Source organism: Thamnophis elegans, chromosome 4, assembly GCF_009769535.1.
Source record: "Thamnophis elegans isolate rThaEle1 chromosome 4, rThaEle1.pri, whole genome shotgun sequence".
NCBI classification, from domain to species: Eukaryota; Metazoa; Chordata; class Lepidosauria; order Squamata; family Colubridae; genus Thamnophis; species Thamnophis elegans.
Window position 1 is genome coordinate 104847701 of NC_045544.1, and position 24736 is coordinate 104872436.

The following is a 24736-nucleotide window of genomic DNA, read 5'->3' on the forward strand; positions in this document are numbered from 1 at the left end:
GAATGCTCCCAGTATCTATCCTGAGAGAGATTAGGTGGTTTCATTAGCTGAAAATCACTCATGATGAGTGTATAGCTATTGTGGTTTTTTTTTAAGTAGTCACACTTTGTAACTCAAATTGTGCTTTCTCTAGATCATCAGAATATCTTTGAACTCTTACTTTCCAGTTCCTCTCCCCCTTCTTTATCTTTCTTTAATCTAGATTTTGCTTCTATTTCTTTCTATTCTATTTTTTCCTGTGCCTTTCCATCTGATTTATTTTACCTCTTTCTAAGAATGATGATGAGAGAAAGGTGTGTATAAACCTTTTCGTTCTTTTAAGTCAAATGTTTCAGAGGTAGTAGTCAGTAGTGGTTGATTGGAAAAACTGATGCCATCGAACGGAAAAAAATAAAAACCGGAGCTCTGTATTCATTCCCCCAGGTTTGTTAATTCTCCATCCTTCTTTTAATAGCTCTCTATGCGTCAAAAAGGTTGGAAAAGATCATATGTTCTTTGGGAATTCAAAGAGTATATAAATAGATATGGCCAATTCTTTCCAACCATCTCTCTCTCCATTAGTCCAATTGTAACCCAGTCACAATTACTACTGTTAAAGTAGTAAATGACAGATCTAAATGTTTGGCATGACCATTAAGGAACTATTTATGTGAGTGCTTGAGACCTATTCAATATTCTATCCCATCAGTTAAAAAATACTGAAGTATCCTTATTCATTGGCAATAGAACTCAACATTACATTCAAACAGAAAAATCTAAAAATGTGTCAATTAAGGTTGTAAAGGCCTTTATTCTTATTGATTGTAATTGGAAATTAGTAATCTTTGCCTTCAAGTCATCTGAAACTGAAGAACATAAATATTGCTCGATGTGGTCAAATATTGCTATTAATCACCCACCTACACTCTATTGTGTCACTTGGTACATAGCATTCTCTCTACTGGCTTATTTATTTTAAAAAAAACAAGGATGAAAAATAGACAAGCAAAGAGAGAGAAAGAAGTCAAGAAGGAAGCTAAATAAAAAGAATGACTTTTGACTTTCTTTGGTACTGATATAGATTAAAAAAATACATCAAACTGTTATTCTAAAATTAACTAACGCTCACATTATTTCTATAATCCCATGTAATTCTTATGAAATCCCAAAAGCATAATTTCATTTATTTTATTTCTCACAAAAAGTCTAAGATGGTTTCCAGGTAGAAATAAAATTGGTCAAAGTCTCTCAGTCCTATCTGTCTGTCTCCCTTTTTCCTCATGCATGTTTTCTTTCTTTTATTGTAACTGTGATCCTCTTCCCAATTAGTTTCTTGTTCTTAAATGAAAAAAACATCTCCAATCCATTTAAATTTCCTCTTCACAAATTAGATCACTTCTGTGCAAAACCCTCAGGATTTCTTTGCCCTGAAGCTATTCCAAATTTTCTACTTCACTTTTCATTTCAACTCTCTTACGCAAATGAATGTGGCATGTCATTAATTTTTTAATTATTTTTATATTTAGTATACCTCTGGATGATTTAGAGAAATAATGCTGTGATTCATGGAGTTGATTTGCCTTGTGTCTTCTTACACAAGAACTCCCTGCCAGTGAAACATCTGTGTACAAACTATATTTCATTTCTAGAATATTGTTTATTTCCTACCACTCCATTTTTTTCTTGGCAAGGTTTTTTTGGGTGGATCATGCTGGACGATTTTAAAGGTCTTGATTTCTCTCCCCATTTCCTTGTCAGAAAATTGTCTAACACATACATTTATTTTGAAGCAAGTACACATCTGCTGAAGTCAAAATTTTGTTTAACTGAGCTGCTTTCTTATAGTACTTTTGCAACAATAAGCCTAGTCCTGGGTGAAAATGGGCAATGGGCAATGGGGAAAAAATCTTGTCAGCGTAATTGAAACAATAGATTGAAAAGAGCTGTAGAAATCCAGATATTTCCGGAAGCTTCTTTTCTGTTGTTCTTTCGTTGGTTGTAAATCCTTATATCTGTGCCTGGGATTTCTATCAATTGTGTAACTCTTTAGAAACCCATATTGAAATAATATGTTATCTTTAGCTCCAAACAGCTTCTTTTAGATGTATGCATGCTTTCCTGGACATTGGAGAAACTTTGCAGGACATTTTTTTTAAAGGCAGACATAACAACTTAGGAAACTCTAAATCTTTCATTTCCAAACTATGGAAACAAACCAATCATCATAGAAATTAACATACAATATTTATGATATAAAATAAAAATAACTATTTATGCATGTAGTCTGCTTAAATAGTAGCCAACTTTAAGTGATAAATTTTCATTTTAATGTAAATAGTCCACAACTTGATGTAACAAGAAAACTGTCTTCCAGTAAAACAACTCCAGTAGAGGGCTCTTGGGAAGGTTTGGGGAAGAGAATTTATTTCATCCCGTCTCAGGATATTTGTTGATAGTGGGGATAATCACCACAAAAGGCAACAGTACACGATGTATTGACTGTAATGGTTTATTGAACAGAAATTTGAATACAGTAGTCCTTTTAATTTCTCAGTTCTAGCACAATTAATGAGAAGTGCAGATCACTGATCAACACAATTTTCCCATTTAATGTAAGCAGAGAAGCTCTCTAAATTATTAATTAGTTAATTAACATAAATTGTTTTGTAGCTAGCAGATTTCAGAAAGATTTCTCAGCATGAAGAAAGCCGCAACAAGAAGCAACAAGCAAAAAACAGCATATAAATCAGGAAGTTATTGACCGAAAAAGCGCTCACAAACTATTCGCACACCCTTATGTGTTTCACATGCTTCTCCCACATTACCCTCTAAGATCCTCTTCATTTACTATTTCATAAACTGAAGTTGGTTTTCTTCAGTCATGTCATAGAATATTGTTGCAATCTTAGGTCAATTTGGGAAGAGGCTAGCTGTTCTTGAGAAGTTAATGATCATAGAAGTTCATGTCCTGACTCTTTTATCCATCAGTCATACTTTGATCTTCTCCTGGTTCTTGGCAGTTCATTGTTTTAATTCACTGTAGCATGCTGTTGCATGCACCTGTGTGTTCAGGTGGACTGCATATACTTCTTTAGTTTTGAATATTCATCATATCGTTCATTAAGTTCAGTATCCATAATGATCACTAGAAAAGATCATTTGCTGGCCAAGCCTGCAAAGAGGTTATATTCCATTCAAATACAGATTCTCTTTGGCTCACCTAGGCCAGGGCTTCCATAGGTCCAAAGTACCCCTCTAACAGGGGCCATCTGCATTTGCTTCTCATGATTGGCTTCTGAAACAGCCAATCATTTTCCTTATGTCCACAGGGGTTTAGGCAATTCTGTGGCTGGGTAGGGGCAAATCTAGACATGTGTAACTTATAGTCTAAAATAAGCACAATCCTATTTTTTTTCAATAGAATAATCTAATTCTGAACTAGAGTAATGTCGTTAAATTGGATGGGTATGATCAGAGCTGTGACATTTAGTTGATCAGTTAGCTTTATTTGCAAAAATCACAATAGATTAAAAAGATGCCCCTTATTAAACTAGCCCAACAATTTAATATATCTAAAAGATTCCACCAAGACCTTTGGAGATGAGACAGGCTCTGCTACGTGACAGAGGCTGAGGAACATTTCTTCAGAGATGACAGTTACTAATATTACTGGGAATTAATTAGCATAAGATCCTTCCAGATGAGGCAGTATTATAAAGATTTGTCTTGCTTAGCCACAGTTCCAGAACTTTAATGGGATGCAGACACCATCCCCTTTTGTTATTCTCTTGTCTTTTCTCACCATATCTTCCACTTTTTTCTTTTCAGAAAAAATATATTAAGGAAAGAAAAATACAGTTTTCATTGCTAATGCAGGTGGTTCTCAACTGGAAGCAATCATAGCCTGCAATCTTGTACTTTAGAGTTCACCTTCCTGGGGGTTTGCCAGATGTGTGAATTTCAACTTCCAGAATTCTTCACCCAGCTTGTCCATTGATGAGAATTCTGGAAGTTTGAAGTTCACATGTCTCGAGTCTTTCAAATATTTTTCAAACATGTTTTTTTTATTCAGTGATGGATAATCACATATCCAAATGGAATATCTACCATGTTAGGTAGTGCAGACATAAATCCTTCAGCATTTGTGAAGTTTCAGCCTTATTACTATTTTCTTACTTCTGAAAGACAGGTTTTGCCTTCGTATACATGCCGTGGTTTGTTTTGACAGGCAGGAGGCCTTAATTCTATGAAGTCCCATTTATGTTGTAAAGTAATACAGTTCTGGAGGTCAAAAGGAGTAGCTCATTTTTAAAATAATTTTATTTTTTAAAATTCCCTTGCTGAATTGTTGCCAAAACAACAAACATTAGTTTAGTACAATGAATCAAGAATTGAACTTACATTTGGGAGAGTCATATGCAATTTATTTATTTATTTATTTGAGACTGTCTAACAAACTGTGGCAAACTAGCTTTAGTCAGACTGTTCTGTGTTTGTGTGTGATTGAATGCAGATGTTCTGAAAGAAGCAGAGCAAAATAGAAATGGAATTAGCACTATCATGCCAAATGTACATCATAATGTACAATATAAACATGGATATAAAAGTTGGACATTCATCTTAATATCAAGATATGCTGGTCTTGTATATGGCGGCAACTTTCAGGTCATTTATGAGGTTATGGATGATAAATCATCATGCTATGTTTTGTTTATTGATTTTAAAGTAGTGCACTTATCTACAGGGTTTTGGTAGACAGCCTTTTTATTCCTGATAAATTGCCAAATGGCCTTGGTTCAGTTGTACTGATGCTGTATAGTATTGATTAGCACATATAGAATTGGAGACGGATCCTCTTGAATGTTTGTTCTCTTACCTTAAATGGTCTCTTGGAAGCTGTAGACAGGTTGGCACTTTAATGTTCACATTTATATTTGACAGGTACAAATTGCGTTGAACTTCTACGAATGGATTTGACTTTTGTGCAGAGTTCTAAAGAACATTATTTTTGTCCATAGGAATAAATAGAACCTATTTATTTTTTTAATTTATTTAATTATATGACTACATATAATTAAAGCTGTCCCACCCACAATATATCTCTGGTTATTCAAAGTAAAGTATCAATATGCAGATGATGCTTATCTTGGACCAAGTAGGGAAGGGGATAGAAATCCTGATTCCTTGTAGACTGCCAGGGCCTGGATATGGACAAATAGATACAAATTCTTTTCAACCAGGTCAGAAAGTTGCAGCAGCTCTGAAAAAAAGTGATTTATGACTGTTTTTGACAGTTAGGGCTGTTACAGCTTTCCCGCAGTCACATGATCAAAATTCAGATGTTTGGCAACCGGTATGCATTTATATGTCCTGGGTCATGTGCTCTCACCTTTTGCGACTTTCTGACAAGCAAATTCAGCGAGGAAGCCAGATTCATTTAACAACTGTGCTACTAACTTAACAACTGTGGTGATTCATTTAACAACTGTGGCAACTGTGTTTGCTCATACAATGGAGCAAAATTCACTTGACCATGAATTGTGAATTCTCATGCTTAGCGGAGAAATTTTGGGCTCAATCGTGGTCATAAGGGCTTCCTGTAGATAGGTCTGTAGAATTTGCAATGATAAAATGCAGCAAAGAATGTCCACTAGGATCACTTATATGAAAATTAAACAAACATTTGTAAAACATATGCTATTGTGAACTTTAATTAACTGTAACACTGAAATGTAATATGTGTGTATGATATAGAAAGGATTGCAAGCAAAAAGGAATTAAAAGTAAATTAACTAAGGTGAATAAAAATAGTAAGCTAGCTGATATGTATTAATAATGGAAGGTGAAATGATTATGCCGGGTTACAAATGAGAAAAATATTAGTTGGAAAAGTTATCAGAAGAGGGGAAAAATGGAGGGAAAATTTGGAAATACTTCTAATAATATATAGTTAAAATTACAAGATGAGACAAAATATGGGTGCTTAATGATGTTTAAGTATGCAACAGTATTATGAGGATAGCGGGAAATTTGAATCTGTCTTGCACTGCATCCAAAAAAGAGGTTGTTGTGGGGGGGGGGGGGGAGAAACAAATGGAATTCGTATAAAGGTAAAAGAAAAAGAAAAGAAAAACTAGCAATACGGAAAATATCCTTTTTCTCTTTTTTCTTTGGGAATATAATTATTAATGCCACTGACATTAAATGTGGTTTGCTAAAAGGCAGAAATACACTATATAAAATAGAGAATGGAAGGGAGATAAAGAGAGAGAAAGGAGATAGGAGGGGAGTAGAAGGGAGGGAAAGATGAGAGAGAGAAGGTATGGAAAGAGAGAAGAGGGAAAGAGCAAGGGGAAGTAGAGAAGAGAGAGTGGGCATGGGAAGAAAGAAGGTAGAGAGGAGGAGAGTTGAAGATGAAATAGACTATAATATGGTGTATGGAAAGCAGAAGAGCAAATAAAAATTGAAGAGGCTTAATGGCAAGAGGAATTGATATATTATTGAATATTCAAAAAATGTTTGTTAAGATGTATTGGTATACTTTGGATTATATTACATATATGTTAAAAATTAAAAACTTTTAGAAAAAAATAAACAAATATATGAATGCCATGATTATTATTAATCATGGTATTCTGGAATCAAGCAACTAAAAGGTGCTTGGATCCTTGAGTAGGAAGCATTTATGCTCATTTCCTGCCTGTGGGCTTTTTGAGACATCAAGCTGTCCAGTATAAGAGCAGAGTTTGAAATTAAATATGACTTTGACCTTAATTTAACATTTTGTTTGTTCTTGTTGATGCTCATAGGTCAGTACTTCCATAGGAGGGGAAACCTTTTGTATTGTATCTAAAATGGGAGATAACAGAAGAACACACATCAAACCAAGAAAATAAAAAAGTCAGTTGTATAATAAACATAAATTTTATTACCCAACTTCAATGGTGCCTAATTTCAAGGGGAGGAAAAACTCCTTTTTAATATTATTTTCACTGTTTCCTGAAGGTTTTTTGTTGTTGTTCAAAATGCACTGGGATTGAAATTTGGTAATAAAGTATACAACTTTCTTTTTCCAATATTCTAATCACCATAGTGAGTCTGTCTGGTTCACACAACATATTAAACCATTATATGATTTCTCTGGTTGTGGTTGGTATGCTGTGTGAATAGTGCTATTGTGGTTTCAAAACATAGTTTATGGCTGAACCAGGCCATTTCTATTAGTCAAGAAATCATAATTAACACAGTACCATATGGAAGTCCAGCCATACAGTATTGTAATAAAATATTGGCTATTAGCAGTCATTAAATTATTTGCTTCCTAAGTATATGGCACTATATTGTATACATATTTCATGGTTTGTGCAATATGGGCAAGAGTTTGTTGGTTTGCAAGACACTGTCCATTTTAGAGAACCTCGCTTGTATAGATTAATGAGTGTGGTTGGGGTAATATAAAAGGGATGGTTGGTAAAATGTTGAAATGAAAAAGATCTGGGGAGACAAGCATATTAGAGGTGGAATGTTTTACAAATGATGAAAAATATTGCATAATGTAGAGAAAAAGACAGATACAAGGAATTAAATTGTTAAGAAAGGCAACCATTAAAGTTAAAAGAGGCAGCATTTTTGATAAACATAAAATATTTTGCAAGTGGGTGAAAAGGATTAAAAAAGAATGTAATGCATTTTGACTGAGGAAATAATTTGGGATGAAACTAAAATGTTTGAAGGAATATTTTGGAAATTTGGGTGGGAAGTATAGTAATGCTTTAAGAAATTAAATTGGAATTAATGCTTTAAATGTTAATTTCCAAGAACAAATTGATGCAAAAGAAATAATAAATTCTGTGACACACCTCAACTAGATCAATTTGGTAGAATATTTATTACAGATCGGAAAATGGATAGAGTAATTTTAAGATATGTAAATATTGTAGGAAGGTGGCTAGCATGTGGCCTATTTTATTGTAAGATTTGAATGAGTTTTGAAAGAAATAAAGATGACTGCATAAGAATATACTTATGGCTATTTTGTTAACTAGAAATAAGAGTGGGATATGTCAAGAAAACCCAAAATCAATCAAATACACCAGAAATGGTTACTTAATGTGCATTAAAGTATGGGCATTAAAACAAAGAGAAAAAGAGTGAAGAGTGCCTAGATGCTAAATGAATGGGGAGTGACTCAGGACTCAGCAGCAGTATGGAAACAGTATGCAGTGACTTGGTCATATAGCGAGAATGAATGAGGATTGAATTGCAGAACAAATATACAAATGAAAAGTTATTTTGATTTTGTATTGTGTAGATGTTTTCATTACAATAGTATGATTTAACACTATCGTATTATTACATTGTTAAGAAGAAGATTGAGAAAGTTTGGGTAGGGTAGAGTTGATTAGATTCTGAAAAAAGAGAGGAGTGAGAATTTTAAAGAACAAAAGGAAAATTATAAAATGGCAATTGAAAGTGATGGAGGTAATGATAGTTTGCATAATAAGGAAGGTATGGAGAAATGCACAAATTGCTTGTCCTTTTCTTTTTCTTATCTCTTAATATTAATATTTAATTTCTTACAATTTCATGCAGCTTTTTAGTGTTTTGCATAACAAATGAGTATATCATGATGGGTAATATATATATATATATATATATAATTTTTTAAAGATAAATCCTGACACTGGAGGTCAGTTGATTTGGAGCTCACAGGCGAAAAAGGACTTTGTGAGATTGGCTTATATCTCTAAATCTGTTTTTGACTTTGCATTTAACTGTGAGCAGAGGAAGGAAGTTGATCTTGGGGTCAAAGAGCTATGGGGCTTGGACAGCTCTGGCTTATTTGATATTTCCATTACTCTTTTTGGGAGTGTGGGGGTATGGATCCAGGAAATCAATATAAAATTCAAATCCTAAAAAGGCTGCCAATACAACATCCATTCCCCTGAGGTTTTTCCCCGCCATCCAAACAACTTTCTGGGAGTGGTGTGTGTAGGAGGAAGGGAGGGGGCCCTGCCAGAAATGTGAAAGTGCACTGAAGCTAATTGGAATCTGCTGGAAAATAGTTCAGAATTGCACCTTCCAACTGTGCTGAAATATTTGGAAATTGTTTTTTTTTTTTGGTCCTCATGCAAAGTAAATTGCATCTTCATTATTTTCCAGGACTGTACCTATATAAGGTCTTTGATGTGTGGCTTGCGATGACTTTTCTATTAATCAAATTCCTATTTGTAATTGAACAAATGCAGAAGGAACACATAAGTAGAAAGATTTACTATAGATAGTGTTCATGTTTGAGTCCCCATTGTTAAGTAACCTTGTTTTAAGGAAAGAGGTTTTCATGATGTCATTGTAACACAACATGGAACACTAAGAGACTAACCATGCTAGATGAGTTGCAATTGGCAGTTGCAGAAAACCCATTTAAAAACTAAAGAATACACATGAGGCTTTCACACAGGGAAAAGATGTTAAAGCTTTTCTGATCTCTTCTCTCATCAGTTACCGTATTTTTCAGAGTATAAGACGCACCTTTTCCCCCCTCAAAAAAGAGGGTGAACATTTGGGTGTGTCTTATGCACTGAATACAGCATTTTTGGCCTCCCGAAACCCCGCCCCTTCACCAAACTGGCTGTGCATAGCCTTTAGGAGGCTTCCAGAGTGCTGCTGAGGGCTGGGGAGGGCAGAAATGAGCGAATACTGGGCGTTTTGTTTGCTCAATTTTACCCCCCCCCAACCCCCAGGAGCACTCTATAAGCTTCCTAAAGGCTATGCATGACCTTTTTTGACAAAAAAACGGGCCCATTTTCATGAAAAACGGGCCATTTTTGGGAGGTCTGCAGAGAGCCTCTTCAAAATCTTGGTACATCTTATATTCTAGTGTGACTTATATTCCAAAAAATACGGTATATTTCTGATCAAATTGGGAGGAGAGAAAAAAATGTTGAACTACAGTTTTTAGTAATTGTAATTGCAATAAAACTACTGTAAGTAAAAAGATAACAGCGTTCTGTGCATCTTCGGCATTTAGTCATGCCGGCCACATGACCACCAAGATGTCTTTGGACAGTGCTGGCTCTTTGGCTTTGAAACAGAGGTCAGCACCGTCTCCTAGAGTCAGGAACATCTAACACATAAATGTAAGGGGAACCTTTACCTTTAAGTAAAAAGCAAGACACTTTATCAATTTTTCCTTACTGAGTTAGGAAGGTAATAAAATGGTCTTGTCCCATTGGACCCTTGGGAATTAGAGATTCTGCAGCTGCAGTGATTAGATTTGGGGATATTTTATATTATGTACTGTGCAGCTGCTTTCATTAATGTTACTGAATACTAGAGGATGTTGCATTGTTTTACTTTATAAGTAGGTGCTAGTTGTCCATTTAGTGATATTGCTATTAAGATGACATAAGAGCCAAACTGTATGATACCAAACATAGTTTCCTGCAGCACTTTGTCCCTTCAAGATGTCCATGGGAAGTCTGTAAGCAATAAATGAGCATAATTGCTACCTCCTACTTTTATTTCTTCAGCAATCAATATTGAGAGCCCTTTTATGTTAGGTTCTTTAATAATACATTGTCGTCCTACAGTGCCCTTTTATAGTTGAGTTCTTTGTGAAAACAAGATGTTTCCAACTTTTTGAAGCAGTACTGGAACTAGCACCTAAGTTTGTTCTCCCCACCCCCACCCCCATATAGGAACAATTTTTTACAATAAAAAAAGGAAGTGCTGCACCTTGATCTATCTAAAATGTTGGAATATCTTCTGGGTCTATCCAGATATCATTAAAAAGAGATGCCATGAAAATATATTTAGCAGATATTATTATTTCAAGAGTTAATCTGTACTCTCCCCCCTCTTTTCTTTTCCTCCTCCTCCACTTTACAATGGAGAGAGAACATTTTCTGAAGTAGTTCTGACCTAAACTATTTTCTGATGAACATTTCTTCACTGTTTCAGCCAACCATTTATCTGGGAAAGGGGGCTTTTATTAGAGTTGTCAGTCTGAATCTAATGGGCAATCAGGCCTGTAGAGGGAAAATGAGTTGCTGCTTTATCTATTGAATGAGACAGTCTAGAATGTTTGCAGAGCATAGCTGACATAGCTCAGTTATTAAAGAAAAAAAAAGCCCTTGAAATGCAAACAGGTGATTGAAGTGATATGTGATAACCTGGCTGGTGGATAAAGCTACAGAAACCACAACATATGTCCCCAATTATGAAACTTCAGTGGGTGTATTTTTCTTCTTGGCTCACATTTCTCACTATGAACTAAGAGTACATAATAATAAAACCTTGGATGTCAGCCAGCATAAATAGACATTTTGGCTAACTCCAAGCATGTTTGTAGAAGACACAAAGTAATGCAGCTGTTGAATTGGATACCTTCCAATAAAAGATATCATTGCTCACCCCTCCAAATATCCATTCTTTAAATCAGAAATAAGCAGATATTTTGCATCTCAGAAATGCATCTGTTCATTTCAGTTCACACTAAGTGTATTGTTTGTGCCTTGAGACATAAACAATACATTTTTGTGCCCATTCTTTAAGTTGCAAATTGTACCACAATATTCCGCAAAGTGCAGATATTTTCATAAAAATTCATTCCAGTTCCTAGATACATGTAGAAGTTGAAAACTGAATAAATTGGAATAGAAACTTGGATTGGTTAATTTTTTCTTTCAGTCGTAAAGTAAATGTCTGCTTCAAACTTTAATTAACTTCAGATGACTGTACTTCCAACAATATGGAAGTGGTTTACCCTTTTTTTCTTCCAGGATCTTTGCTGATTTCTCTGTCTAGCTATGGTCCTAATATACCGTGCTAATCTTTCATCCAAGCATTAAGCAGGACTAACTTTATTTGCCTTTTAGGCATCAACAAAATAGATCAGGCATTGCAACCTGCTGAGAACTTCCAACTCTAGTGAAGTGTGATCCAGATGAAGTTCACCAGTATCTCAGGAACTTCACTTTCATTAAATTTTCAATCATTATGGTAACAATAAATCTCACTATCAGAAGTATAGGTTCAAATTTAGTATCACTGGCAGAATGGTAACTAGTGTAAGGTCAACTATGTGCAGGGTAGTACATCCAGAATTTTTAGAGAGAAAATAATGCATTTCTTACCTCAAAAAGTTAGGGTGTTGAGACATAAAATTCTGCATGACATGGAAAAAGTGGACAGGAAATCATTTTTTTCCATTTCTCAATTTTTTTTAAAAAAGTAGGGCTTTGCCATTCAGTGAAGCTGATTGGAAGATTTAGAACAAGCAAAAGCAAGCACTGTATTTAAGACATCCCCAAGGTGCTGCTTCCAAAAAGCATCTGGATTTTCTTGAAGAATCTTTTTGGATGAGAAGTGAAATGTTTTCAAAGAAAACACTGAAAATGCTCAATTGCCTTTTGAAAAAAGCATCTTTGGGACAACCATGACCTGGATGATCGAAAATTTCCATAGATATGTATTTAAGACGGTGAACAGTTAAGCTGTGGTATTCATTACATGATCTTTAAATGGGAAACAGGTGTGTTCATGGAGGACAGATCTATCAAGGGTTATTAATCTTGAACCTCTCAATTAAGGCCAGCAAATCTCCAAATATAGTTGCAATGCAACAATGACAGAAGAATGGCCTGTCTCTCTCTCTCCTGCATCTGGGTGGCCACTATGAGAAACAAAAAGGCCAGGCTGTGGTGGATAAGAAAGTAAAGATGGTGGCATTATAGTATATGAAATTTGTGAATGGTATTTCTTTAACTGGTATAGCCTGCAATATCTTTTGTCTCCAAGGGAAAGTAGAAGGTGAAGAGATAATAATTGGGATGGGAGCTGGCTGGAAAGAAATGTGAGGCATGCAAGTGGGGGCAGGGAAGAGGAAATGTATGTGCATGGTGTTTCCTACTATATATTTCCTACACATAGTAGGAAATTGTGAAGAGCAGAATGAAGGAGCAAAATTGAGATTGTTGCCGTATTACTTTGAATAAGATTAGATTTCCAGGGTCAGATTATTTAGGGTTCCAATGGAACTAGATGATGGGCTCGCTGAACCGTTACATAATATCTTTTTTAAAATCCTGCAAAACTGGTGAAATGCCAGATGACTAGAAGATAACAAAATTACATATAGTTAAAAATGGGGGGAAAGAAAATCCAACAAATTGCAGACCAATCTAAGACTGTAATGTTTTTCAGATTTGCAGATGATATAAAATTGTGCGATAATTAATGTCGTAGAAGACAAAATGATCTTGATAAGCTGGAAATGAGCTATAAGTAACCAAAAGAAATTTAAGAAAGATGAAGATCTAAGGCAACACAAATCAGATGTTGAAGCACAGGACCAATCCATAGATGAATTGGTGATAATATTTATTTAGGAAATAAAATGTAATAGAAAGTTATAAAATATAATAAAGTGGTTCATTTCCATAAAGAAATACTTCTTGGAATAATTTTAATTACAAACTGAATATGGAACATATTTAGAGAAGGGCATTAAAGATGATCAGGGACTGGGAGCAATAGCTTGGGAAGACTATTTTATTTCCCTAAAGCAGTATTCACATTATTTCTGGGGAAGAAAACCTTACATTACTAAAATATTTCTATCATTTCCCAGATTACTTACTATAATATTGCAGACTAACATAATTCTCAATTTGTAGCAATCTGCTTCTTATATAAACAGCATCATCTTTCTGTCTTTCCATTTCTCATCACAACTTAAGGAACACAGCTGCCGCCGCCCATTATTACTAACCATTAAAGAAGAATTTGGAAGAAAACCTAACAAGGTTAGGCTGGAAAAAGAGTGAGAATTTAAGAGTGGGAGCCAGATTCATTAGAAGTATACACATTCTTGGCCTGTTTATTTGGCAGTGTCACTACAGGAAGGAGGTAATATTTAGCAGATCAGAAATTCTTAAGATCAACTAATCTCATCCTAGGAGATTTTTAATTGCTATTATTATTGTCAATGAGGCTTATCTTCTTTTAATTTCTTTCTCTCTACTTCTTAAATAATTAATACTATTGTATTTTCTATTACCTTTTTATTTATTTTTTTGTTGCTACCTCAAAATTTAATGATTATATGATATCTGGTGTTGATTCCTAGCGACACATAGGCAATTTTCTTCTCCCTCTGAATCTTCCAATTCCATTTCCTTCTCAATTTCTGAGGTTCCTTCCAGTTCTTCAGGAGGGAGTTTCAGAGACTTGAGGAATCGCAGCAGAATGGAATTTAGCAAGTTCCTTATACTCCAGCACATATTTATTTTTTCTTTATTTATAAAAAATCAGTTTCTCTAACCAATCTTTCACAAAACTAGAATAGTATCCTCCAGATCTATTCAGACTTCAACTTTCTTAATTGGAATTAGATCACAGATGAGCATCATCAAAGGAATTCCTAGGAATTTAAAAGTCAACATATTTGTAGAATACATTTCAGAAAATATTGAACCAATTAATTGGTGCACATTTGTTTGCATAATAACAAGTTGTAGGTTGATAACATTTTCCTAGTAAGTAAGGTAGATCCACATAAATTTACATAGTACTTAGAAGATCAGACTACTTCAGCCGGTCATAGAATCACAGAGATGATAGAAGTGATCTAGTCCAATTTCCTTCAGCCCAGGAAAAGATCCATGTCATCTCTAAGTAAACCATGAATATTTCCAGTGAAAGAAAAAGTCACCTCTTCATGTGCAGCCTGCTTCACTAGCTGACAGCTTGTACGGTCATGATATCTACCTAATATTTTGCTGAACCTGTTATCTTGGGTGGAAAGCTATTGCTTTTGGTTGTATCTTCTGGGGCAATACCAATTAATTCCAGTGGATAACACTGGAGATTGGATTATATTACACTCATGTCTTTAGTTTAGAACTCAGCTATCCTTTGCCCTTTTTTAACTGTAGCTGTTTGTAGTTAGAGGGAAGCTCCTTTGTCCTCCGATGTCTGTATGTTATCTATTCCACAACTCAAGAAAGTGCAATTGGCTGAGTGATAGATTGATTAAGAAACAGATAATTTACATAGAACTGAAGTCTTTTAGTTTTGATACTCAGCAGCTACTTGGCTGCCCCATTGTCTCCTTCAACATTGATAATCCCAGCTAGTATGAGCATTGTGAAATAAATCCAGATGTGGTTGAGGCTGAATTACGGGAACTATAACCTTTTCCTTTTGAAACACCAGCTGCTTGATTCACCAAAGTTATCCAGTGAAAGTTTTAAGTATACATTTGTGTGTTTTTCTTCAACATATTCTCAGATGGTTTATATTAAATTGCTTATTTTCTTATCAGATAAAATTCACTAAAGTTTGGCTTATTTGTGGAAGTAAATACACGTCACACCCTTTGGGAATAGCCTTTGAAAGCTGTGTGGGGAAAAAAAACCATTGCTCTCAATCTCTTCTTATATTTTTTTTACTATATCTCTCATTTTGTTTTGAGATGCCAAGAGAAAGGAGACTGTTTCATTATTTGACACAGACTTCGAAGTATATGGGTTTAGAAATGTCTTTCTTATGAACTTTCTCTTCTTGTGTCACAAGGTATCTCAAAGTGCAGCATTTAGCTAATGCTAATTCTGGCAGAAGCAAAAAAATGGAACAATTTCATTACTGATTTGTTTTATAAGGACCAGAGCCTGCCTTTGAATGGCATGAAAGCCACACTCCAAAAAGTTAGCAGAACCTGGACAAAAATAAAACAAAATTACTCAATTCATATTAATATTGCTAATATTAATTTTAGTAAACTGATAATTGCCCTCACGTATTTCAGAAATTTATCATCTGTCACTTTAAAAATTACAGTTCAGTGACAATCTCAGCATGTGAATGTTCCTTTGTTAAACACCTCTGGTGAATGCTATGGGATTCCCACTCTATAGCTTCTTTCCATATCATCACAGTTAATACTGTACTTACAAGCCTAGCATTGGACAGACAAGACCAGCTGAGCCTGAGAATAGGAAGTGAATTGCATATTAATTATGATGACCGCAATATATTCAAAGATACCAGGCTCGATTTCAGGTATCTGCACACCATCCAATTCAAGTGTATCTACAGAATCAAGATGGCAACTGTAATTGTGCAATCAAAGCTCCACCCATTTTTGTGTGTAACTCACAATTATGGCTGGAACTTTCATCAGCGTCATGGCCACCAAATTGATTTTTTTTAACGACATCCGCAAACATCCCTATTCCATTATACTCTTCCGGGAGATATAAAATTACTATTTTCAGATCCGAAAACTGAATCAGCATTTGTGATAATTATGTGTATATTTTTAAAAAAATACAAATCAGGAAGGTGTCTGTAAAGCAAATGTTTCCTGTTCACTCAGTTACCTCTCTTAAATCAATATCCACTGGACTCAGGAGACTAAGGAAGAGAATATTGTTGCTAAAAGACCTACGAGCCTTAAAAAAAAAAGAAGATGACATATCAGAGGAAACACTAGAAACAATTTAACCATAAAATGGCATAAGATTAAAACTAAAGAAATAAATAATAATCTGGACATAGTAAATTAATGCAGTATAATCACAGAACTAATGTAAGACTTCAGGAGGCATCTAAACTTTATACATGAGGAGACCTAGAGTAGATTTAGGACAAAGTGATCCACAGTGTTGTGTCATCATTGAAAAAAATTAGCTTGAATACCACAGCTGTCAATCTCAACTGACAGACATTTCTTACTCTAGAATGATCTTTCTCCAGAATTCCTGTCCCATGGCTGCTATCATGATCTCATAGGCCTACAACAGAAGAAAATTGGTCACACAGTAAAAGCTTGCAGCTACAGAGCCTCTTATGGATTTTGCTTGTCATAAAGATGCTGCTTTTGGTGACAGGCCCATTACAACTGTAATATCTACTTGACAGTTAGGTGGGATTTTAAATCCTCTCAGGCTAATCAGGCTAAAAATAAATGCCTCTGAAGCTGTAGGCTTCTGCCAGTGGGTTTACTAGGTACCTCAGGTATATGAATGAGTCTGTGTGCTTCACTCCATCCTCTCACTGTAAAAGGGGATAATAACGAACACATAGAAAGGAAGCTAAACAAGGAAATTATGGTTTCCATATTTACTGTATATAACCTTGTAAAAATGCAGGGAAAAATGTTTACCACATAGTTCAGTTAAAGCCCTTTTTTTTCCAGAAATAGGTCCTCTTAACATATCTGGAAAGTGCATCTCTAGGCAGATGAGGGGTAATTCAGTCTGCCTCCTGCTTTATTCTGATGCTGTGTTTGATCAGAGCTGACCAGTTACTACAAAGCACTTGCTGATATCAGCAGGTTGGGCACTGAACAACTAAATAAACAACTAAAAAATAGACTTGATGCCAATGATTTATTGCTTCCATGTGCCCATACTTCCTGTCTGCGTTCATATCAAGGGAAATCTTTATACGTATGCCCTTGTTTTTGTAAAAACACACTAATGAGTTGGTGATATTAAATATTTAATTCAGTCTCTGTAATTCAAATTTAGGGGCTTACTACCTTGATAAAGGTACGATGGGTAATCCCAAATTCTGTTGTTATACCCCACAATCATAAGATAGCTTTCCTGTAATCCTTATGGTGACTGTCTCCTGACCTAAAAGGCAAAGGTAAAAGTTCCCCATGCACATATGTGCTAGTCGTTCCTGACTCTAGGGGATGGTGCTCATCTCCATTTCAAACCCGAAGAGCCAGCGCTGTCCGAAGACATCTCCGTGGTCATTTGGCTGGCATGACTAAACACCGAAGGTCCATGGAACGCTGTTACCAAGGTGGTTCCTATTTTTCTACTTGCATTTTTACATGCTTTCGAACTGCTAGGTTGGCAGAAGCTGGGACAAGTAACGGGAGCTCACGCCGTTATGCAGTACTCTAGGCTCACAGGGCCTTAATCAATCATGAACTAGAAAAAACCTGCTCCCCATATAATTGTTCTGAACTACCTTCCAACAGTTGGAATCATGTAAAGGTTAGTTTCACTTTAGCACAATCTAACAGGGTCAGGGTCATCTAAAGGTTAATTCCCTTTAGCATAACTATATGCATTTAAAATATAACATTCCCATCTCTGAAATTTGTCCAAATGGAAGAAATGGATGAGTCTCCCAAGAATAGAGAATTTAATTATCTTGCAAAAGAAGTGTAGAAAATTTCTCTAACCAGTACTATTATGATACTGCTAAAAACAAGATGGTTTTATTAAAAAAAAAAAGTGAGAATAGTTTCATTTCTAATTCAGAATCAGTAGAATTCCTCAAACAGCTCTCTATCTGTAAATAATATGAGTCCAAATAATGAATTAAATGTAGGACATTGAATAAGTATTAAGTAGACACAAGATTGCAAAATTATTTATTATTTATGTATTTATTAAATTTATATAATGCCCATCTCGCTATTTAGGGCAAATTCATTTAGTTTGGCTATATATCCAAACAATAAATAAGTCAATGATAATCCCTGATATATTTCTGGTTTATGATCCTGCTTTGTTTGTTTTGTTTTTCTAATGTGAAGGAAAGAGTAAAGCAAGCCCAAATGAACTGCATGCCTTTATGTAGCATTCTAGGGTCTGCCAAATTCCTGTTGTTATATGCAAACACAGCACCCACTGAATGAGAATAAAATCATCCAACAGAAAACAAATGTCAGACAAAATATGTTTTTAAAGCAAGCAACTTTAAATCACTGCTTCTCTATCTTTGAAATATATAATACTTATTATGGAAACTACAGATATTAAATTGTACTTACATACATACACACAGTGCTATGGCATCTGTTCTGAAGAAGGCAATTATTGATGGTGAGGAACCTGGTTGAGTAGGGAAAACATAACCTCACCTACATGGACTCACTTACAGTACCTAATCAGTCTGCCTCCAAAAGAATAGGTTTGCTATTTGGTGGTGCTTCAGGATTCCAAATTGTAATTAACACATTTAGTGCTGCTATTTATTTAAAATGCACTAACTTTCTTGATCTAAGATGGAGAATTCAGCATTTCAGATAGCAGGCTGGACAAACCATTTCCTCCTTGCTATTTGCTATTCTCTGTGCGTGGATTCTTTTGGGTGCAGAAACACCTATGTAAGTGATGTAAGTCTATATTGTTAGGCTACAGTGCTGAAATGGGTTTTCCCCTATGTCTGCTGTGAAAGCTAGGCATACAGTGAAAACATTCCTCAAGATATATATAATGTAATTTATTATAGTGTATAATCTTCTGAGCTATAAAAACTGCAAGAGAAATAAAATTATGGCTGACTTGGGGGAGAAATACTCATATAAGGCTCCTTGGGTTTATCTCATTCCGGAGAACAAACTAGATAGGCCTGACATGCAGTTAACCCTTGGATCCCTCCCACACTGCCTTTTTTTTAAACGAACAACTGGTAAATTGTTGCATAGCAAATTGTTTTATTTTCAATCATATAGCATCTGGAATTATGCATCAATCACAGTAAATATGACTCTTTCATTCAAAAATGGAGAAATAAAGGGATAAAGGCCACAATATGGTGGCCTTAGGTTAAACTGATCCAAACTTTATGTAGAATGTACTTAAAATGACCTCCTGCAGCCCTCTAGATGTCCTGAGACCATATTCTCAGCCAACACAAGGAGTTTTTGGTTTACATTCCTGAGAGCTGTGTTCCCTACCCATCTGAAAGAGTGTCAAGAAGATCTGGCATGCTTTGAAATCAGGCTAACAGTTGAATTTTGGTTTGGGGATGAAACAGCTTTTTCCACCTACTGGAGAGTAGCAAGTTTGCATAGGGGAATTAGCTGCTCCCTGCCAGTTATTTCCCAGTCACAGCTGCTTGAGACAACTGTCTCATGCCATCTAATGGTAAGACAAGCTGGTTACTAGGCAATGTGAAATTCAAACGATGCTAGTGTGGAATGTTGGCAAATGTGCCATTCTTTCCTTTTTGAGCGTTGTATGAGCGGGAAGGCCAGGGTAAAAACTGAATACTTAATATTGTGAGGTAAGGATTGGTCCTGAGAATACCATAGTGAACACTGTGGGTTGTGCAGTTTGATCAAAATGTGTTAAATTGATGCAGCTGATTGTTCATTTGAATTAAATGAAGATATGGCTTTTATTCATATTATACAAGTAACATTGTTTGAGTAACAAGTTGAAGACAGTCACTTTGAGTTTTGTTTTTAATTCATGAAATTCCTTGCTGGAGATTCAGTGCAGCCTAAGGAAGTGCCACTGATGCAATCGGCTTTACATAAGGCCCTAGGCAAACAGTTGAATCGCCAGGGTTGCTCAGCAACCTTCTTATCAGGTGGTTTAATCGCAATTACATAATCCTCTCCCATTGTTGCCTTCTCTTTCCCAGCCAAAGAACAACATACAGGCTGAAGATACTGACAGTGAAGTATTTTCTGTGGGAAATTTCAATCCTGTAGTGTAAAATTGCAGTTTAAAGCAAATGCGTATTTCAGAGGAAAGAACAAGGTGCTTCATTAGAAATTTCCAGATCAGATAAAACTGGAATACAGTACAAGGAATTTTAAGCTTTTTTACTGTCCAGATTATCAAATTCAGTTCCTAATGAATACGCAAATGTGTCCATGAAATTTTCTTGGTAACAACAGAAACTCTTTTCCCCCAACTTCCCAGTCTAACCTACAACTCTGGACATGTATTCCATTCAATCCAAATGGCAACTATACCAGATCCAGCTTTCCATGTTGGCCCTTGGTTAGGTAGATATTACTATCTCCTGAAGAATGTTATGCTAGGTAAGAGTTTGCATTATAAATGAATGCAAGCAAAAACAAAAATAGCTGGCAAGCAAATGAACTGATCTTTTCCTTCTTATTACTTGAGATATAAAATAGCAACAGCAGAAAGTAAAAAATAAGATATAGTAGCAATTAAAATTTTTCTTCTGCATTAAAACAAACCAGTAAAATCTAGGTATATTTCTTGATCCAATGGCTCCTTCACCTCACTTGACCTTCCATAAGGATTTTTTCCCTAGGCAAATTGTACCTGCTTTCTGGTGTGACATAATCCAGTTGTCAGTAGATGGCATCAGTTAGCTAGAGCAAAAAAAGTAAGTGTTTAGATTTGCCAGCTTGCACATTGCAGCACTCATGACAAATCTTGAATGTTCTGAACAAGCAAGTGTGGTATTAAAATAAAAGGATTCCTATTGACATGGTTTTGCTTGAATTGCTTTTTTGCTGCCAAAGCTCTCTGGAGTACCGGTCAGATGAAACAATAAAATAAAATCAAACAAATCAGAGCAGAACAGAATGCTCTAACCTTCCTGAACCTGGTAGACTGCAAGAATGTTGGAGCTGGAAGTCCCAGAATCCCCTACTAGCATAGTTGTTGCTTGGGAATATTATGGCACAAGGTCATACAAGGGTCATTAAAAATCAAAAACATATTTAGTTTGTGCCAAAAGGACATCACTGGTGAGAAGAGAATTCTAGAGACACAGTACCATAGTCGGAAGGGACCTGCCACTGAACATATCACTAGTAATGTCTAGGGAATTTCTCAGTCATCCGGGTCATGGTTGTTCCACAGGTGCTTTTTTAAAAGGCAAGTGGGACCTCTTTGTTTTGCCTGAAGACATTTTGCTTCTCATCCACGAAAGCTTCTTCAGTTCTGGAGGACGGGGGAAGGGGGAGGAGAAGGAGGAGAAGAAGGAGCTTCTTGGATAAGAAGTGAAATATCTTCAAGAAAAACAAAGAAAGTCCAGTTGCTTTTGAAAAAGCATCTTTGGGACAATCTCTAGGGATGATTTAATGGGGGATTTAATCGAGATGCAGCACTGAATTGGAGTAACTTGATAAAACTAAAATGAGTGAACTGTCAAGCACTGCTTTAATTTAGAAAGAGAAATGCTCTCTGCAGCAAAGGGCAAGAGACAGGAGTACCCTATATTTAGAATTTTTTCTCCCTCCCCAAGGTCATAAAGGCTGAAGACTATCTGCTCATTTAAAAAGAGAGAGAGAGAGAGCTTTTTAGTCAGGAAACTAAACAAAGATTTCTGATTGTGTCTGGAAAAGAAAGGACATTTGGTAATTCAGAATGATGTTTATACTGCACAACGGATCACTCAACAGCAGTTTGGTTTTGTAGTTTTTATGGTCAATATTTCACTATTGCACTCCAGACAATGAAGGTTTTCCTAATCTTCCTGATTCATGTTGTTGACCATTTCAGGAAACAGAAAGGAGAAGTAGCCAAATAGCCAGGCTGGTTCTATAAATGGGACAAAATAAGGTGCTAGAAAGGACAGTGAGCAGTGCAATACTTCAGATTATTTGGGGGGAAATGATTTGAAGATCAGGAGAGTATAAACTCAGTGATGCCTGGAACTCATTAAAGTAGCTGCATCTGTTTTCACGATTCAGTCTCATAGCATCTCTACAATCTTGAAAAATCATATGATTGCATTAACAAATTGCAGCAGGTATAGTTTTTGCATTCTAAATTTGTGTTCTGAAGTTCTTTCCAATTAAATTGGAAGTATTGCAGAACTTTAGACCAAATCCAGATAACATTTTTATAGTGCTCCCTTATGCAGAAATAAAATTATATTTATTATATTATATTTATGTACGCATATTCTGTTTATAAGTATAAAGTTCTTGAATTAGGGGAAAATATATTCTTTCCACTACTAATGGAGAGCTGAGTTTTGTCTATTCCTCTAGATTTTTGGATTTCCCCCCCTCTTACACAAGATATGCATTTGAAAATGAAATCTCAATCTGAAATTATCAGGAAAATTTCCATCTCACCTTGCCAAAACAAAACAAAACCCTAAACCTAACATATTCCTAATGTACATTTCTTGAGTAGACTTGCTTCTTTAAAATATCTTGAAATACATTTGTTTAGCAGTTGACTGCATTTTGATTTGGGCCTTTTCCCTAAAGGAAAATACTTAATTAGGGAACAAGAAGAAATCTAAAGTCTATCTTTTCTGTTTGCTGCATGAACAATTTATTCTAATGTACATTTAAAGTACCATCAGACAATTGAACGGTCCTCAAATTATATAACAGTCTTAGTATGAAAAACATGATACTTGCATTAAAGACTTGCATCATAGAAAGTTTCAGTCATGAGCCATGCCCTTATGCAAGGAACTTCATTCCTTCATCTAGTTTTGTGTTAATCTGCATACATAGTTGCTATTCTGTAGATACAGAACATGGTGATGTTTGTACAACTGCAACCTTTGGTGTTTTTCTACATTTGCTGATATTTTTCATGCAGAGAACTTCTGCATGAGAACAGATGCAACATCTCATGAGCAATGTTGGCTGTTGGGAAAATGTTGGCTATATAAGCTTTTAGGCCTGCAGACTGAAAGTAGAATTATAGGAAGGAATTTTTGACCAAATTACTAATGCTGTGGGGACATTTCTCAGTCAAAAAGAAGTTGCTAAGAATGATAGGCGATCCTAAGTTACTCCCTCTGCTAATATGGCTGTAAAAGTAATACAGAGAATGCAAGCACCTGCAGTATGAAGATGAAAACTAGGACTGCAAAAATCTGGATGATCACTAAAAATAAAAAATGCAGAAAACTCTTAAGAGTTCTTAGCATTTTGAAAGATCAATTTAAAAATGGATGATTAAAAATGGAGCCTATTGTATAAGTGTAGTAAGTGCAAGCTGAGCTAGGAGTGACTGATTTTGCCTGCCAAAACCACAGTGATCCTAAGAATCTCTATACTGGAGTTTTTTAAACTGGGTTGCATAGAACTCTTAGAGTTCTTCAGGGATTTGTATGGTTTTTGTGGGATGGGGGAGAACTTGGAATGCACTCCCCATCCATTCTTGCTACCATTCTACTTCACCACTTTTATTTGCTTTGCAAGCAGCATTTATAAGTGTTCTACTCAGGACACATTAGGTTGCCTTTTCCTCCTTATCACTTGTGTCTCATCATCTCACTTGCACAGGCCCAAACCCCTATTTTTATGGAGACTGCCTGCAATGACTAAGTCTCATCAAACTATGTGCAATTAATAAAGAATTTTAGAATTGCCCTGTTCAGTCAACAACCTTAGTTGCTTCGCTACTCTTCTTTATGCTTCCTTAGGGATAGGGAGGCAGAAAGGAAATAAACTCAGATATCAGTCCTTAATGTTACTGAATTCTTTTTAACTATTATCTGGCATTGATACTGTAAAGGGAGAAGAGAAAAACAATATCAGCTCATCTTCAATTCTAAGGATGTGAAAACCAGCTGCTTGCCTCCAAACTTGCAGCTGGAGAATTACACTAGAAGTCGAGGCTCCATGATTCACACTCTGTTTGGGAACACAGCAGTGATCTGCCCTAGCTAAATACTGCTTTGGAAGTGCACAGCCATGAAAGTACTGAGGATTCTGATAGTGATAGTGCTGATGTTATTTATGAAGCATTTATCTCTTTTTAAAGGCTTCCAAATGATGCCAGTAATTATTTACCCTCAATCCCCTGTTTCCTTATTGCAGATTTCCTAAGGAGTAGCTGATGCTGAGACCAGCTTGAGAAGATTCAAGATGACAGCAACAGTGGCAACAGACTATGACAACATTGAAATCCAACAGCAATATAGCGATGTTAATAACCGCTGGGACGATGAATGGGACAATGAGAATAGTTCTGCTCGGCTGTTTGAGAGGTCTCGCATTAAAGCCTTAGCAGGTAGAAATTTTGCTTTGATTGCT

General features: G+C 35.6%; 1 protein-coding gene across 1 annotated transcript in view; it reads left to right on the plus strand.

Moving 5' to 3' along the window:
- Positions 1 to 24736, plus strand: part of SPTBN1 (spectrin beta, non-erythrocytic 1) — a 184539-nt gene that overhangs the window by 29911 nt on the left and 129892 nt on the right. Inside the window, exon 2 of the mRNA XM_032215418.1 lies at positions 24521 to 24713. Within this exon, the coding sequence (XP_032071309.1) occupies positions 24569 to 24713 (145 nt within the window). The 5' untranslated portion in view covers positions 24521 to 24568. The remainder of the gene's footprint in view (positions 1 to 24520; positions 24714 to 24736) is intronic.